This window comes from Ursus americanus, chromosome 20, assembly GCF_024610735.1.
Source record: "Ursus americanus isolate L20-20 chromosome 20, mUrsAme1.1.p, whole genome shotgun sequence".
Classification (NCBI taxonomy): Eukaryota; Metazoa; Chordata; class Mammalia; order Carnivora; family Ursidae; genus Ursus; species Ursus americanus.
The window spans coordinates 20274706-20293787 of NC_142146.1; the positions used below are offsets into that span (position 1 = coordinate 20274706).

Below are 19082 nucleotides of genomic sequence, written 5' to 3' on the forward strand. Positions count from 1 at the left end.
GTGTCCTGCTAAAATTCTTTTGCTACCAATAAGCATTTCAGTTCTGAGACATTCCCAAACACCCGGGCTATTTGATTCATTATTGTATGTTAACTAAAAGTCTGGAATCCTGGTTTCCTGATTCTTTATCTGCATGTTAGAATGACTGTACCTTAAGACCTATGTACATAAGCAAAAATATCCTCCACCTGAGGGCCACTTATATAAAAAACTGACTTTATTTCTTGCCAATCCGACCTCTACTATATTTACTGAAAAGGTAGTTACTTTAATACCTAAAAAGTACTTCATCTCTACAACTAACATTTGCACCGTTTTCATAATACTGACAAAGATTTGAAAGAGTAACTCATACATACGTTTCACAGAATAATTCTTGTCCAGACCACTCTCAATGCAGGGCTTTTCCTCTATCCATGGACTAGAAACGAAACCACTTTCCAATATGTAGTTAAGTAACTTTATATCTACCCATTCAGGCTTCTTTTTTATTCTGCCTCCTGGTACATGTGCCCCTTCCAAGTCTACCAGCAACACTCAGCTTCCAAGTCAATGTATTTCACAGAGAAGCTTTAACAGGGTCCCACTAACATTAATTTCCTTCTTATTCTTTCCTGGATACACTGCCCCTCTCCATTTTTTGCCCACACTATTAACCTTAGCTCTGCTTTAACACTTAACAGCCACTCTTTTAACAAGATATTCAGGGAGCTAAAAGTGATGTTAACTTTATAGGTAAAATTACCCCTTGTAGCTTCCCACCTTTCATTTTTTGTACACCTACTCTTTCCCAGGAATTTCCAAATAAGTTTTTAAACTTCCTTAGCATAAACAAATTGTGTCTAATGAAAAATCCCCCTCAGTAATTTGCTGACACAAATGAGACTATTTTATACTTGACACCTGTGCTTTTACCCCCAAATACATTCATGTGCGCCAGTGATACCCTGCTGCACAAAAAATACTAATAACCTAAAGCAAATACCCTGCCTTACACAGGTCAGGCCAAAAGCTGTTCCAGCATGGATCAGGGAGCACAGGAACTGCAGGTCGGGATGGGAAGGGGTAGGGAGCTGAGGAGATTAAGGAAAAGCCCCGTCCAATATGGGCAGGGGAGATGCCAAGTTCTGGAAGAACAAGCACAGGACTAAGCAATGAGGGCCTGTGTGGATTCCTGGGAAGCTGAGGTGCCATCAAACCACCCCTCCAAAAATAAGAAGACTCTTGCTAAGGCATCTTGCCATTTAACTCTAAATCCCTACAATATTTAAAATAAGCTAATGTCACTCTTTCATCCCTCCATGGTTAGATCACCAAAGCACTTTACCAACTTTTCAAATTTCTGGGAGAATGACAGAACAAACTTTCACTCTGAGTTCCAGGCTCACTACTCAGTGGAGACTAAAAACTCATATTCCATTCAATTTAAGTTTCTTTAAAAAAGATACCCCTATTTAACCCACCATTTGTATTCCCCTTACTATCTTTCTGGTTTGCCACTTTAAAGTTTAATGACTGTCCACCTGAGAGCAGCAGGATTTATGAAAGGGCATAGGGGTTCCCAGGAATCTGCTATAGATTATTTTAAGGGTCATGGAGATCACAGAATATTACTGAAGGATGCTCAAGGTTAAAAAAAAAAAAAAAAAGTAGGTTCTTCCAGACACATAAGAGGAAAACAGTAAAGAAAAAGAGCCACTGCTTGAATTCAGCTTGGAAAAAGAATCAAAAATTTTTACAGCATATGAGAGGTATCATGAAAAAAATGAGTCTTCCTGAAATATGGCAAAATTGAAGTTTTTAAAGAGGAAAAAAAAAAGAATCCCCCAAATAACCTAGAATACCCATTTTACACTATTTACTAATTCATTTGCCTCAACTCTCCAAATCAGAAGAATCTCTTTAAGTCCATCTGAAAACAGCTGTTTTCATCTATTAAATTTTTTACCCCACTAACTAGTTATTCCTTACGCAGTTTGTGGAAAAAGCTCCACTCAAAAAAGATCAGAGTGCAACAGGTGAGGAGGAAGCAAGATGGTAATAGAATTCATTTTGATAGAGTTGTCTGGGCAGGTATTAGTAATTAAGTGGGATGACAGCCTTGAGAAGGGTCACAAGCTAGTGATTAATAGGACAAGTAATTTGAAATCAGATTTGGGGGTCACTATTAAAAGTAATGAGGATTCTTACAAACTTCAGCAAGAAATGAGAGAGGCAAGCCACAACAGCTGCACGTGCACAACGACTAAAAGGGAAAAAAAACCCAGAAGCAATAGAGTAAAATAATTAAAAGCTTTCAAGGCCCTTTTTTCATTTCTAACAACACGCAAACCATGAGGGGCATTCAAGCTACCCTCAATGGAAGACGGACCAAATGCAGCAAGAGGCAGTTCGGAAAATAGGAAGCCTAGGGGGTTGGGGGTGGAGGACGGTACCTCTTGGCGCTGGTAGAGAGGAGTTTGGAGTTTTTGCTCATGCTGACTTTACTCTCCTTCTTCTTGGGGGTGTTTGTTTCTTTCTCGGTTTGCTGGTTGGAGGACGAAGATGAGGAGGAGCTGGTGCTGGCCCTCGAATCGTCATCCGACATAGCGAACCCCCCACCCCACCCCGCAAACAGCCCCTGCAGGGGGAGGGAAACAAAACAGAAACACACAGACCATGCAGTCAGTGTAAATAAGGAACTCGGGTGCTGTCAGGAGGGCTTTGGCCAGGGGTGCACCCGGCCGCCCACCACCCTCCACTCGCTTTTCAAAGTCTTCAGGCCCATTAAGGCTTTAGCAAATCCGACGCGTCTCGTTTAGTTTTGGCCCCAAGTCGGGGACGCCGTGGGGAAATGATCCCGAGCACAGCGAGCGGCCCCTCCCGCGCCCCCCGGGGCTCCCCTCGGGGCAGGGAGGGAAGAAGCCGAGCAGGCGGAGGACAGCAGGGCGGGGGCGCGGAGCGCCTCGGCGGGGCAAAGAGGGAAGGTCCCGGCGGTGTGCCGGCCTCGGGGCTGTTTCAGTCGGCTTTCCGGGGGTCGCGGGGGACCAGTGACCGGTGCGAGACAGCGGAGGCCAGGAGTGGAGTTTGGCGAGGTTGGGAAGAGAGGAGGGGCGGAGAGGAGTAAGAGAGGAAGCCGAAACGGGGGGACGGAGGCGGGGAGCGGGGGAGCGGGTGCCCGGGTGGGGGAAGGGAGAGGCCAGCGGGGGGGGGCAGGGGCGACCAGGCCCGAGGCCCCCCCAGCGCCGCGCCCCGACGCCTCTCCCCGCAGGCCTGTGGCTCGGCCGCCCGGCTCTGGACTGCGCGGCTGGGGCGGGGGTCCCGAGCACACGCCCGACTGCCACCCCTAGTGGGGGTGGGGCGAGGGTGCAGGAGGGGGGGTCGGCCTCCACAGCAGAGGAATAACAATGAGCCCTTCCGCCCCGGAGGGGTTAATCCCCGCGGGCCCCCGCCCCGGGGGGAAACGGGGCTCCCCCGCCTCCCCCCTCCCCCGCTCCCGGCCCCCTCAGCTGCCAGTGGGGGGCTCCCGGGGCAGCGCTGACAGTTCGAGCCACAATGCCCCCCCACCCCCGACGCGGGCGGCCCCTGCACCCCACGCGGCCCGGGGTCCCTACCCATCCCCCGCGGGCGGGCCCCGGACCCCGGGGCTCCTCGGCCCCTCTCCGCCCCCCCCCCCCCCAGCCCCATGCCCGGCGGTCCGGGAGGCGCGGGTCAGGGGAGGCGGCGAGGGGTGTCCCCGAGGCCCGGCGACGCGGCCGGGGGGCGACGGGCGGCGGGGGGGATCCCCGTACCTCTCTTTGTGTCTGGCTCCTCCGTGCCGCCGCGGCGGCTGCTGCTGCGGCTGCGGCTGGGCCTGGCCACTCGTGTCTCTCTCTCGCTGGGAGAGAAGCGGAAGTGCAGCAACAGCAACTATTAAACAGGCAATGGCTTCCCCCAGCCACACACGCTCGCACACACACTCCTCCTCCTCCTCCTCCTCCTCCTCCTCCTCCTCCTCCTCCTCCTCCTCCTCCTCCTCCTCTTCGCCCTCACCCCTCCCCCACCCGGCCCGGTCCCACCCACCCGCGCTCCCCTCCCCCTGCACACCTCCAGGGGGGCGCGAGGAGGACACGGGGACCCCGGGAAACCCTGCCCCCTCCCCACCCACTCCCCCACCCCAGCGCCGCCGCGGGACGCCAGGGAAGGGGGCGAGGAGTGGGAATTTTCTCTCAAGTGGTTTGGGGACCTGGATCCTGGGCTGGAGAGGGGAAGCCGTTCTGAGATGGGGGGCGCTGGGAGCGATAGGAACTGTATGGAACAGGGCGGTCACGAGAGGAAGTTCTTTCCAATAAGGGCTTTTGGAAAGGGGGGGTGACAAATTGGTGGGAAAGGTAGTAATCTGGTGGGAAGGACTTTGGACTAGAGAATGCAGTGGAAACTCCCCCTAAAAAGTGATCAGTTTAAGGGGAAAAAAGAAATCCCACAACAGGGTTTCCCTTTGAGCTGACACTGGCTTCTCCCTCTGGCAATTTACCTGCTAAGAGCAGAGGTCGGTTTAGGCACGCCTGTGAGAAAAATCTCAAAGTAGGAGTTTGCTGCTCACGCACGTGCAATTTTACAATTTTAGATTCTTTAGTCGCTTTATAAAAAGTGGTGGTGGTTTATAAAAGTGATACAAAGGATTCGTGACAGGTAAAACCAACGTGTAGCAGGCTTACAAATGTGAGAAATCACTGGGAAAAAAACCCTTTGCTACTGAATTAGACTGGATTTAGAATTTTGGGTGTCCGTTTACTTTAAATAGAAAGTTGGGTTTTTGGAAATTAGATCAAAAGTTTTGGGACTCTGGAAACTGCTTCAACAATAATAAAAATGCTATTCAAGTAATCTTAATATTTTTAGAATAATCACTCGGTATCTTATGAATTGTTCCTTGTTTAGCATGTTTACCAAGGTTAAGATTAAGCCATAAAAAAAAGATTAATGCATCAAATTATGATTTAGTTTCTCACTTGTCATTTCAGTTGAAGGAAACTGAAGATATATGTGCAATGCCACATGTACAGGGTCTGGTACATTAAGGAGAACGTGAGTCAGATTTCTGCAGGTCACTCTAAATTATCTCATTCATATTGGCATCCTTTTCCATGGCAACAGTGGCTTCAGTTACCCTAGGGCAACACAACAGGTATAAAGCTTATGGCAAATCCACTAACCCGGAAAACAGGCATTCTTACCACCCACCTGAACCCCTTCTAGCCCTCAACATTGAAACTCCAACTTTATCAGGACTCATAAAGTAATTGTGCATGCTTCTTAATCCTTACCAGGAAACCTGTATCTACCAGGAATTGTCATAGAATCAAGAAGGCCAAAAGCTGGGAAAAACTTTATAGGTCATCATTTCAGCCTCCAGCCTCCCACCTTCAGACAGAGCTATCCCTCAGTCACTCATATGCATAGAAATTTTGAAAGATCCCCACATGTGTGGGTTTGGTTTCAGGAGTCCTGATAGAGTATATATATATTTTAAAATGACGTTCCCCTTGTATGTTATTTGAAAACAACCACCAAAAAAATCTCTCTAAAACCAAGTTGTAGGGTGCCTGGGTGGCTTAGTCGGTTAAGCTTCTGTCTTCAGCTCAGGTCATGATGCCAGAGTCCTAGCGTCGAATGCTGTGTTGGGCTCCTTGCTCAGCGGAGAGCCTGCTTCTCCCTCTCCCTCTGCCTGCCGTTCCCCCTGCTTGTGCGCTCTCTCTCTCTGTCAAATAAATAAATAAAATCTTAAAAAAAAAAACAGTTTGTATATTTTTTGTGCTTCTGATGAAAAATACATAAATTCAAGAGAAAACAAGAAGCAAATATGAAATAAACTGAGTTAGGATGAAGAAAAGTTATTAAAATTGTGAATTCCTCTTATAAAAATTTGAGTTTCCGATAACTTAAAATACATGTACACACTATGAGTACAATGAGTAAAAAATCATATATGTATAAAGAAGAGAGCCGGCAGAGAACACAGGAAAATAAAAGGTTTGATTTGCTAATATGACTAGGACGGTGGGTGAATTTTTTGTTTCATTTCGGTTTGCATAGGTCATATACTTGGATACTAAATATAATAATATTTAAAGAAAAAACAAAAAAACTCTGAACATGGTAGTTTGTTTTATTGTTGATGCTTGGGTCGAATCTGTCCCTGGGAAAATAAATATGTAATTGAAGGGCTCCTCCTCTATAAGAGAAGTGTTTTCCCAACCACCAGTCTAGAAGGATAGTGGCGCTCTTTTGTGTACTAGTCCTTATCTCTAACCCTGGTTAGTGCTTTATGGTTTGAGAATGACCTACTGAGGGAGGATAAAAACCTCAAAATGTTTAGAAAAGAATTCACTGCTCTCAAAAGACTAATCATTACATCAGATTATTTTAAATATACAGTGGTCTCAGTCATAAAAAACTAAAAATTCATTTGCAACCTTCCAGTTTTACTTATTAGCTACAAGGCCTAAGGACTTAAATTGACCTCCCTGAGCCTCAGTTCCCCAGTCTGTAAAGGGCGAGACTACCTGTGCTGTACTGACTGGCAGAGTTGTTAGAATCCAATGTGGATCTATAATAAAGATGGTTTGTTAACTGTTATGCAAAGTAAATTATTAATAATCCCACCCTGATACTAGTTCTCAGGAATTTTGTTAGGACATGGAGACTTTATGACTTAGAATTGATGACAAATATAAAAAACCTCCTACGAGAGAGTCAAGGAACCACAGAATTTTATTTACTAGAAGGGGCCTAAGATAACATTCAAGTTCAAATTCCTAGTATTACAGATGAAGAAATTAAGGCAAAGAAAGCCTCTATGTCTTGTTCAAGATCATGCAGTAAATCGGTGGCAAAATTGTGGCTGTGGCTCATGCTGCCTACAGATGATATGGGGGTGGGGGACGGGAAAGCCTCAATTACATTAAAAAATATGTATTAAGGGCACCTGGATGGCTCAGTCAGTTAAGCATCTGCCCTCGGCTCAGGTCATGATCCCAGTGTCCTGGGATCAAGCCCACATCGGGGCTCTCTGCTCAGCGGGGAGCCTGCTTCTGCCTCTCTCTCTGCCACTCCCCCTACCTGTGCTCTCTCACTCTCTAAATAAATAAATAAATAAAATCTTTTAAAAAATGTATTAAATACAAAAGAGCGCTGGGGGTGCCTGGCGGGCTCAGTCGGTGGAGCAAGTGACTGACTCTTGACCTCAGGGTTATAAATTCGAGCCCCACATTGGGTGTAGAGATGACTCAAAAATAAAATCTTTTTTAAAAATTGGATAATATTTTCAAGAATATATTAATAATTGGGTGCCTGGGTGGCTCAGTCAGTTAAGCTTCTGCCCTCGGTTCAGGTCATAATCTCAGGGTCCTGGGATGGAGCCACGCATCAGGCTCCCTTCTCAGCTGAAGCCTGCTTCTCCCTCTCCCTCTGCCTGCCGCTCCCCCTGCTTGTGCTCTCCAACTCTCTCTCTGTCAAATAAATAAATAAAATCTTAAAAAAAAAAAAAAGAACATATTAATAATCAAGACAGATGGGAAAGTGAAAAAATGGAAGCAAGTTAGAGGAATCTTTACTTTTACAACATTTACTTAAAACAATGACCTGAAGTTCCCTACTCCCTGTTCTGAGAGTAATCGTCATTATTTATTTCATATTTATGGATATCTTTTAAATAGGTATTACATTCTCATGCTATATTATTTTAAAGAAATCAAAAGGCATGCCACGAAAATATCCCTCTGCCCCTCCCCCAGCTCTGAAGTCAGCTGTGCTTATGCAAGCAAAGGCATACATATACATTGGATGCTTTGATAGGAATGCTCAATTTACATTTAAAAGATACATCCAGTCACAGAAGCCCAAGTGATTTAACACTGTGATATCTCTGAGCTTTGAGAAAGTGGGTTTCAGTTTTTACTAATACCTATTCCTGATTCTCAGAATAATCCAACTCTTTTCTCAAGCCATCTTTAGAGTATCAAGTACTTTTAAGTATAAGCACTTGAAGATCAAGGTGCTGACTGATCCCTAGTAGGTGAAATGATATAGTTGATTCAGAAGAAAGAGACCCAGTCTAACTTTTGAGCACTCCTATTTTTGGCTTGTTGCTTACACTGAACTTCAAGTGTTTCATAAAGGCGACTGTTCTCTTTGGCCAGTTTCACATCTAAAGAACTGTCAAGCAAATTAACACTTGTTAATATGGCTTTTTAAACTTGCCTTATGGCTGGATAGAAAGGATTTCCTTTTTCTGTCGAAAGAAAAAAAAATCTTACGTTTGGAATTTAAAAAGAATTCCTATGAAGCCATTCTGAAAATATGGACTCACTGCAGATTTCAGTCCACTTGATTTATTTTATGATGCTCCTTTGCCTGAAAAAATGCATTCCTTATACAAAGATAAGGTTCGCAAAGAAGGGTCAATTCCACGAAGCCTAATGAAATCTAGGGCTTTTATCTTCAATTCAGGTCATTTTTCTGTAGGCCTTTTTTTTAAAAAAACACTGATCCCTTTGAAGGACTTTAAGCATTGTTAGACTTTAGTGGTCTTGAATGTTGCTATCACAGGAAGCTAGGACAGAGCTAAATTATTTTTTTCTACCACATGGAGGCATTGAACAACCATGTGATTTTCAAAATTTACCAAGACTTGATAAGAGTCTAGTGCTTTCTCAGGCAAGGACAAAAAGGTTTGTTTGATGTTGACAAATGGATAGTGTTTAGTAGGAAAGCATTCTATCAATTTATAATTTAGCATCTCCTTTGTAGAGCCTATTCTCTAAACAAACTAGCCTTCTTCAACCTTCTTTACACTGATAACATAAGGACTATATTGAAACATGCTGGACTGCAATTCAAGCAGTTTCGGTTCATTAATCTCTGAAACTTTTCTTAAACTTAACACTTTTGCAGCTTTCTAAATTTTGGGATAAATGAAATAGTAGGGAAAATTACTTTTATTTCACGCTCTAAATTATCTATTGTGAAACTTTTTAAACATCACTTTCCCCACAGTTCCATGGTGTGGCAAATGTATAGTCAAGGATCCTGTTTTGAATCCAAAATTTACCTCAATAATTGCAAAACCCCGGAAGCAATCTGCAGCAAAGATACCAATCTTAATTTACTGAGCATACATGACGAATTCTGTCTTTGCAGCAGACAGTACTCATGTCTTAGCCACAAATCAATTAATCAACAAACATTTATTAATTGCCCTGCGTGTACTAAGCACAGTACTGGGTGTCTCAGCAGAGGTAAGGAAGTCTAAGAGGTACTCTCTGGTCTCCAGCAAGGGCCAGGGGAGAAGGGATATAGCGAAGCCTAGAAGGACAAGTAGGACTTAGGAAGACAGAGAGTCATTCCCAGACATGGAAATGACATTTAAAAAGATAGGAAAAATCATCAGACAGACTCAAAGTATTTTATTATTAAAATATAAATACATATAAAGTAGAAAATACTTTATTATTAAAAACTAAAATAAGGAAACCGGACTTTATTCTTCAGAAATGTCACTGGCATGAAGGACAAAGAAAAACAAGATTTCAGATTAAAGGGAACTAAAGAAGCATGAGAGCTAAACGTAATATATGATCATAGACCAGATCCTGGACGGGATGGGGGGAAAAATTTTGTAAAAGACAGAATTGGGTCAATTGAAAAAAATTAGAGTATGGAATTTAGATAAAAGTGTTGTATGGATGTTAAATTTCCTGAAGTTGCTAACTATACTGAGGATATTCTTGTTTTTAGGAAACATGCTGGAACATTAAGGGGGAAAGAGGCATGATGTCTGTAAAGTATGTAAATAACGAAGAAAAAAATTAACAATGTGTGTTGCAGGTGGGTGCAGAGAGAGAGAGAGGGAGGGAAGGAACAAAACCAATGTGTCAAAATGTTACAAACTGGTGAATCTGGGGAAAGGGTGTATAGATGTTCTCTGTATTACTCCTATGACTTTCCTTTCAATTTGGAGAAACAAACACGTGCTTCTGTCAGAGGGAATGAAATGCAGGGGGATCAAGAAGAGATTACTAATGCATTTCACATCTCTATATTGTTTCACTTCTTAAAATAAGGGTGCGTTCCTTTAGTATGTTTTAAATTGAACCACTAAATCATTAAAAGAACAAAAAGATACATGGAGGCAGAAAACCCAAGAAGTGACTGGGGAGCCCATGAATGGGCTCATTTGGCTGAAGGACTCAGAAAAGTGTGGATGGACAGAAGGATGAAAAGTGGGTACTCTGAGTTTGCAGAGGGACTTCATGGAGAGCTAAGAGGCCTGGATTTCATTATAGGATGAAAGTTACAAGGGAAAGACGTTAGAGGCATTTTAGCGTCATGGGTATTTTAAGATTAGTTTGATAGAAAAGGCAGAAAGGAGAGAGAGGAGTCAAGGAAACCAGGAGGAAGCCATTGAGGAGTACGCGTGTAGGGAAGCAGTTCCTAATTCCTAATTCTCTGTGCTTATTTTAATTAATTGCAGTTTAATGCTGAAGCTTTGGGGATTTCAGTCCTGTGACAGCAGAGACTGCTTAGAACTATTTAGAACGATGGTTGGCACTTAGTAGGCAAGCAATATAAAATTAAGGTAGGGAATGAAAACCATCCTTGTCTTTCATAGTAGCGATTCCCCTTTTCCCATCTCCTGTGATATTCCATCATTCACAAATGTATGATTACACCACCCAGCGGTCAACAAGGGGCTTGTGGAGTCCGTAGTGCCGTTCCCAGGGGAAGCACAAGTGACCCCAGGGTGAAGCGTGAACTGACTCCAGCCCCCCAGTGTGGAAAGGAATCCAGGCATTGACATCAAAGTTACAGAATTCCAAATCGGAAGAGCTCTAGAGATCATGAGATGGACCCTGTTCTATTGACAAATAAGGAAGCTGAGATCCAAAGACGCAAGATGAGTTTTCAGAGATCAGGCAACTAGTTAGCAGAAACCCTTGGAAGAATCCAGGTGGACTGCGGAGACTTGTAGAATCTACACGTCCAACCCTCAAACCTGGAGCAGCAGACAGTGGCCAGGCAAGCCATAGGTCGCTTGCCTCCGTGGAGGCAAACATGCTTATGTTTTATCTACACAGCACTGCTTTCCGTGGATCTGGGCTGTCGGAGTCTTTGATATCCATTCCACAGTGTACATTAGACTGGACCCAGATTTTCTACTCAAACACACACACACATACGCACACACACACTCTCTCTCTCTCACACACACACACCTCTCTTACTTCCTAAATCACTCACTGAATTGAAGCAATCCTAAATCTCATAGTGCAATGGTGACAGATATTTGCCCAATGTGGTTGTAAGAATAGAAGTAGAGATTCCGATATCCCCATCTTCTTCCCTGACTTTACTTACCTTGAGAAGTCTTTTTAGATCTTGGGGAAGAGGAAAAGCAGGAAAATGGTAGGGCATGACCACTTTGGCTTTGTGGCTGAGGTTACATCCGTCGGCATTGCGTTCGCACAGGTTGTGAGGAGTTGAAAGTTGGAGAATATCCTAGCCCCGTTTCCCACCCCTCATTCTTCCCTACTCCATCTAAGGGAGGAGCATATAGTTCAGGGCAGTTAAGAGAACGAACAGACCTGTTTCCATACCTGTACTGCCTCTTACTAGCAGTGACCTCAGGGAAGTTCTTCAACCTGCTCAACCTTCGTTGCTGCATCTGTAAAACTGAAATAATAAAACTCAGTTCATAAGATCTTTTGAAGGTTAAATGAGAAATGTCAGTAAAATGCTTAGCCCAGGTGCCTGGCATGGCCTAAGTGCCCAATAAGTGGTAGCTATCATCAGTTGAACCTAATACGTTATCCTGCCCTAATGTATTTTTCAAAATTCAATTCAGCGACCTCAGACTTTCTTTGGCTGTTCCAGAGTTAATAAATTTGAAGAGTGCATGCAGCTCAACCTTACTTATATATTATTTTGTATTGTTTCCTGGCAGTTGAGAAATGGTAAGCAAAGGGAGGGGAGGACCCCTGCCCCATTCCAGCTCCAGCCCAAGGCCAGACTCATGGAGCTGAGTAACCACCTGTTGATGGATTGTTCCAGTGGCAAGAGCCTCTGAAAGAGCATTAACAAACAAGTAAGTCAGAAAACATCTGGTTTTGCCCAGAAATGTTCCTCTCTAAACGAGTGAGTCAGAATGGCCCAAGTATGTGACACTTCCGCTTAAATTGTTTGGAGAACTGTCAGGTGAACGATCGTTTCAGAGGCTTTGTGTCTATTACATAGAATTCCCTTTCTCTTTAGATGGACCGTTAGTCCAACCTCTTAAAAGTGTCAAATCAAGAGATCCAAAAGAAAACTGGCTGTGGACAAGTTGGGATTTCCAAAGAAGTTTAAAACACGAAGAAACTCTCTGGGAAATCTGTCAATCACAATATGCGCAAGTGTGGAAAATGTTGGTGAAAACGTTTAGACTCCTTAACACGATTATTTTTCCCCTATAAGATTTGCACATTGGATTCCCAGAAGCAATAAAGCCATCATAATCACTTTTTGTTTGAAAAAGTCATTTTCTGTGACATCTGTTCAGGTTCTTAGGTCCATTCTAGGGGAGAGATTTAGAACTGGGCAGTTTGGGGGTGTATTTGTCCTTTTCTCAGAGTTCTAAATTGTTATTATATTCAGGGGTTGAGAGCCATAACTTTTCTTTGAAAACAGATTTTTTCGTATAAATATATGAAGATTTGTATTCAGAAACCCTCAAATACTAAAAAAGCCACTTATCTGCAGCTCTGGGTCACTCCTTGGCACCACAGTGTCCTTGAGTGATATGGGTGGGGAGATTAGGAGTTTTACAGTCCAATATTTAGAGTTTATTTAGTTCCAGTTGTGTCTTAGCTTAAAATAAATCCGTGGGGTAGTAGGTTGGTCTAAGAGGTATATAGTTAAGATGTTATTTTTGGAAACTGCTAGAGAATGAAATGAAAACTTGTGATTTTCCTTCAACTTGGCTTGCAAATAAAATAAAGATTTTATGAACTTGGAGGTGAATACATTTACTCTCCTCAAACTTGGTCGCTTGTAAATGAGTGACTTAGAGCAAGAGCCCAGAATAGGGAATTCCAATTCTACAGGTTTTTCTGAGCTCTGTCCTGTGTATGGAATGATCTTTACCAAAATCATCATCCATCCTCTTCTTAAAAAAAAAAAAAATTGCAGAGAGCACCAATGTGTTTATGTTATAAACACATACTATTATTGAAACCACCCCGTTGTTCATTTTTTTATACATCTAAATGCTATATAATGCCCAAAGTAGATAATTTAGGTGTGGCCCTCTATAGGGATGGCTAGCAAGGTTTTCCTTAGGAGTATAGGGTGTTTTGTGTTTCTTAATATAGGATTTTTGTGTCCTCTCCTCATGAAATATGCATGAAACTCCCACTTGCATAAGATGTAAAGGCAAAGCTGTGCTGTGTGTTACGATCACTGAGGGGACATTTGGACACGGTACTGTGCTCCCTCTGAAACAACTTTATTTATTTATTTATTTATTTATTTATTTAGTAACCCTACCCCTGACGTGGGGTTTGAACTCACAACCATAAGATCAAGAGTCACATGTTCTACCGACTAAACCAGCCAGGTATCCCCGGAACAACTTTAATACACAGCTTCTGCTTTCTAAAAAGTCCCTTGTCTATTTGTTCACTTTTTATTATGAAAAATTTAAAAAATTCATAAAAATAGAAAGAATAGTACAAGGATCTCCATAGACCCACCCTACTACTCACGTTCAAGAATTGGTAATATTTGGGGCGCCTGGGTGGCTCAGTCGTTAAGCGTCTGCCTTCGGCTCAGGGCGTGATCCCGGCGTTCCGGGATCAAGTCCCACATCGGGCTCCTCCGCTGGGAGCCTGCTTCTTCTTCTTCCTCTCCCACTCCCCCTGCTTGTGTTCCTTCTCTCGCTGGCTGTCTCTATCTCTGTCAAATAAATAAATAAAATCTTTAAAAAAAAAGAATTGGTAATATTTGTCATATTTACTTCATCATCTTCTTCTTCTGTTTTTGCTAAATCATTTACAGTGACAGACATCAAGACAATTTACCCCTGGGGCACCTGAGTGGCACAGTCATTTGAACATCCACTCTTGGTTTCCATTGGGGTTGTGATCTCAGGGCCATGGGATGAAGCCCTGCGTGGGGTCCAGGCTCAGGGGGGAGCCTGCTTGGGGTTTTCTCTCCCTCTGCCCCTTCCCACCATGTGCATGCACGCTCTCTCTCTCTCAATCTCTCTCAAATAAATACAAAAATCTTTTTAAAAAGACAATTTATCCCTAAATTCTTCAATATGCTTCTTCAAAAAATAACCACATACCATTATCACACCTGACAAAACTAGCAACAGTTCCCGGGTAGTGTCTAAATATTCTATACATATTCAATTCTCTAATTTCCTTTTAGGTTCAAACCAGTATTCTGTTAAAGACCATTCACATTGTTTTTGTTTGTTTTGTCTCTCTCTTTTTAAGATTTTATTTATTTGAGAGAGAACAGGTGGAGGAGCTGAGGGAGAGAGGGACCTGAGCTGAAGGCAGACGCTTAACTGACTGAGCCACCCAGGCGCCCCTAAATAAAATCTTTAAAAAAAATTACAGGATATAGAAAGGAGAGAGGGTTCATTTTAAATGATACCATGAAGAAAAATAGTTAAGCAAATCCACAATGTGGAGCATTCTACAATACAAACTGGCATGTCTTTTAATGACTCAAAGAAAATGCTGCAAGGTAAAAAAAAAAGGGGGGGAGAGGTGGAACAGTTGGGGGATTGTTCTAGATTAAAAGGGACAGAACAGGGGTGCCTGGGTGCCTCAGTGGGTTAAGCAACTGACTCTTGCTTTCAGCTCAGGTTATGATCTTGGAGTCCTGGGATCAAGCCCCGAATGGGGCTCCTTGCTCAGCGAGGAGCCCGCTTCTCCCTCTACCTGTCGCTCTCCCTATTTGTGTTCTCTCTCTCTCTGACAAATAAATAAATAAAATCTAAAAAAAAATAATAAATAAATAAATAAAAAGATTTTATTTATTCATTTGAGAGAGACAGAGAGAGAGCATAAGCAGGGGGAGAGGCAGAGGGAGAAGCAGGCTCCCTGCTGAGCTGGGAGCTCCATATCGGGCTTGATCCCAGGATCTGGAGATTATGACCTGAGCTGAAGGCAGACGCTTAACCATCTGAGCCACCCAGCCTCCCCTATATCCTGTAAATTTGAGGTGTGATTCATTCCAGGTAAACCTTTTTGGCAAGACAGTCAAGTCATAGGTGACGCTGTCCTTCCTGTTGCATCACATCAAGAGGCAATGAATTCTTGGCTCTTAAAAGGAATCTCTTGAGAACCAGAAACATGTACCATTTCTCACTTGTCTTAAAAAACACCACTGGAGGGGCACCTGGGTGGCTCAGTCAGTTAAGCGACTGACTGCCTTTGGCTCAGGTCATGATCCCAGGTGCTGGGATCGAGCCCCGAGTTGGGCTTCCTGCTCGGCAGGAACCTGCTTCTCCTTCTCCCTCTGCATCTCCCCCTGCTCCATCGCCCCCACCTCATGCTCTCTCTCTCTCCAATAAATAAATACATCTTAAAAAGCACACACGCACACACCACAGGACCAGAGCTGTGAATGTCACTTACCCTCTCAGATGAGCCTCAGTTCTCTTGTGAGAGAGAAAAGCAATGTTAACTCTGTACCTTCACAGGGTTATGGTAAGGGGCCACAGGAGAAGAAAATAATACGAATAACTACTACTTATCGAGCAGTCACTATGTGAAGCCCTATGCAAGAGCTTTCCATTTACTGTTCCAGTTAATCCTCACACTAACCACAAGAGATAGGTACTATTACCATCATCTCTAGTATGCGGGTGAGGACACAGGCACAGAGAGCGAGTGAAGCAATTGTGCATAGGTCAGACAACTGTTCAGAGGAGGAGGCGGGATGCAAACTCCGCCACCCCCGACCGCAGAGCCTGTGCAGGAAATCACCGTGAGTACTACACAGAAGCCAAGTATCAACACAGAAATACCAGGCGTTGTGTTAGGGGATGGAGAGGATGTTTTTTGTGTTTGTTTTTTTCTTTGTCTTTTTTCAGACTTTCACTGATGTTATTCTATTACTTTAATATCCACAAAATGAATAGGCATTTACAGAGGAAGACATACAATATGGATATAAAATAACAATCAGAGTCATTTATTACTTACCTGCTCTGGTGGTACTGACAACAGACGAAAGGAATCACATCAACAATAATAAAAAAATTTTGCCCAGAGGGAAAGAGACATATGAAGTAATGCCATAAACAGATATTCTGTATTTTCTTCTTTACAATTCTACTCCTTTTGTCCCGTTTTATTTGACATATGGCTCACTTCATAAAAATGTTTAAATATTGATTTCCAAATAGCTTCACTTACTTGGTCCTAAAACAATATTAACAGACCATGTGGTTTCTGGAAGGATCTGTTCTGCTGTTTCTGTAAAAAATGTTTTGCTTTGGCTTTTTTTCTTTTTAAATCATTTATTTATTTAAGTAATCCCTACACCCAATGTGGGGCTCAAACTCATGACCTTGAGATCAAGAGTCACATGTTCTCTGGACTAAGCCAGCCGGGAACCCCTCTTTAGGTTTTTGAATCAAGAGAGTTAGTTGGTCAATTATAACCAAGCTTGATGAACACATGAATTCTTTTTTAAAGGCTATGATTAAGGCAACCTAAAGAGGCACGACCATCAGTGAGTTAAGCCTTTCAGATGGGCATCTGTCCTTTCCAAGGTGTGAAACGGCTTTCTAACCCCCAGAATGCTCAGCGAGACCCATCACATTTGATGTCCACACATGGTAAAGGTAGCTCTGCAAACTGCATGCCCTCCTAAAACGCCTTCGCCACTCAAGTCACTGGAGTTTTTTTTCCCTGCCTTTCCATTCTGCTTCAAATACAGAAAAACAAAGTGTTTATTTTTTTTGAAAATTGTATTTATTTTTAGTAATCTCTACACCCAACATGGGGCTCAAACCCGTGGTCTTGAGATCAAGAGTCACATGCTTTTCCAACTGAGCCAGCCAGGCACCCCCAGAAATACAAAATGTTTAATTTGGAAACTGCGATAATTCTAACCCTGGAAATATTTATTATAATTTACATAAAAGTCAGTAAGATCTTTGGAATAGATTTAAAAATATATCCATCAACCCAATGTAGGGGAGGGACACCAAAATTACAGCAAGCCATGGTAAGATAACTATATCACAAAATTGAAAAGTTATAATTGCCTTTTATCATACCTGGATGGTAATAAAAAGAAAAATATATTTCTTGAAAATTTCACATAGCTTGTTTCCACTTCAAAGCTCCTAAAGATGATCTTTTTGGGGGAGGGGTTGTACAGTGTTATTAATAATTACTAGCTGAAATGTATCGATTGCTTACTATGTCTTAAGCACTTGACCTCCATTCTTCCACTTAATCTTTGCAACTGCCCTATGAGGTAGCTGCATTTGTTACCCACTTACAGAGGAGAAAATTTAGTCTTACAGAGAGGTAAGCAACTGTGAACAGTTACACAGATGTTAGGTGGCAAAGGCAGAACGCAAACTCAGGACTGACTCCAGAGCCCAGCCTCCCCAGCTACCCAAAGATGACAGTAAATAACGACTCCGGTTTTCCTCAACTGAGTTTCAGACCCTAAGAACACGCAAACTCCTAACTGAGTAGAATGCCTTGTGCTGAACCCAGAACAATGCAACACAAGAAACTGGATTGCAAAATGTAGCCGTAGAAGCCAGGACTCAGACTCACGTTTCCTGCACCAGCAGAAGAGGATTCTCACCACTCCTCCCCTCCCCACCCTCCCCAACAGCCTGTGGGCGTTCTTCTTGAAGACTCTCACAGCCACACGGGTGTCTGCAGCTGCTCTGGCAACCCTCCCTTTTCCGCCTCCCCTTCAAAGCCCTGGTGGGCAGTGTGTCTTCTCTCCCACCCTCGGGGGTTTCACCCAGCAGCCAGTCAATAAAGATGTGTTGAATGAATAAATGAATGAAGGAGTGAATGAGCAAACAGCTGTCAAACGAGTCACAGATGGAAAAGTACACAGAGGTGCATAAATAGTAAGCTATTTGCCTAAAATAGCCTCAGCCTGACCAGAAAACAAATTTCACTAAACTTCATCATTAAGTTGGGGAACATTTATTTATCCTATACGAGATATATTATTTACTTCACATTTCTTTTTTTTTTTTTTTTTTAAAGATTTTATTTATTTATTTGACAGAGATAGAGACAGCCAGCGAGAGAGGGAACACAAGCAGGGGGAGTAGGAGAGGAAGAAGCAGGCTCATAGCAGAGGAGCCTGATGTGGGGCTCGATCCCACAACGCCAGGATCACGCCCTGAGCCGAAGGCAGACGCTTAACCGCTGTGCCAACCAGGCGCCCCTATTTACTTCACATTTCATACTTGGTTCCCTCACTCTTATTCAACATTGCACTTGCTTGTGTGATAGGGTCCTGTCACCTCATCTTTGATCCTCGTTTTCTCAATTATAAAATGATGCTATTAAGCCATACCTCACAGGTTGTCCTAAGGGTCAAACAAGGTCACGTGCGGTGGGGCTCTGTAAACCGTACAGTGCTTTCTGATGCTGTCATCACTGCGCATTTATTAGCCCCCACTATCTGTAGCCTTTGTGCGTCTAGTTGGTGGGGTGGACCTAAATGCATTATACAAGAAGGGTGGAGTTGTGGAGAGAATTCACGGGTCCGTCATGCCACCACTAGAACAAAACACACTGTAGCCAGAGAAGGACTTTCATGAAGCCAGGCTCTTGTGGTGGACCTATGGAAGGTCAGCAGCCAGACCACACCTTGAGGGAATCCCAAAAAAGGCCCCTGGAAGCCCCAGAAACCTTTGGAATCTCCTTGCTCTTTCCTTATCTCAATCACAGCCATAACCACTGTTCAGTCAAGACTCTGTCTAGACTGACAGCCAAGAACCAGATTGTATAAGTAAGCCATTCAACCACCCTGGAGACAGTCGTCACTTAGAATAGTGCTGGGCTTGAGCCCCT

At 43.3% G+C, this 19082-nt stretch overlaps 1 protein-coding gene and 1 pseudogene across 1 annotated transcript in view; both read right to left on the reverse strand.

The window, feature by feature from the left end:
* Nucleotides 1–3934, reverse strand: part of UBE2E1 (ubiquitin conjugating enzyme E2 E1) — a 75122-nt gene extending 71188 nt beyond the window's left edge. The window contains exons 1-2 of the mRNA XM_045791653.2: nucleotides 3771–3934; nucleotides 2436–2620 (exon numbers count right to left, since the gene is read on the reverse strand). Of these exons, the coding sequence (XP_045647609.1) occupies nucleotides 2436–2587 (152 nt within the window). The 5' untranslated portion in view covers nucleotides 2588–2620; nucleotides 3771–3934. The remainder of the gene's footprint in view (nucleotides 1–2435; nucleotides 2621–3770) is intronic.
* LOC148108383 (uncharacterized) lies at nucleotides 2629–3597 on the reverse strand (annotated as a pseudogene).
* Nucleotides 3935–19082: the final 15148 nt, after the last annotated feature.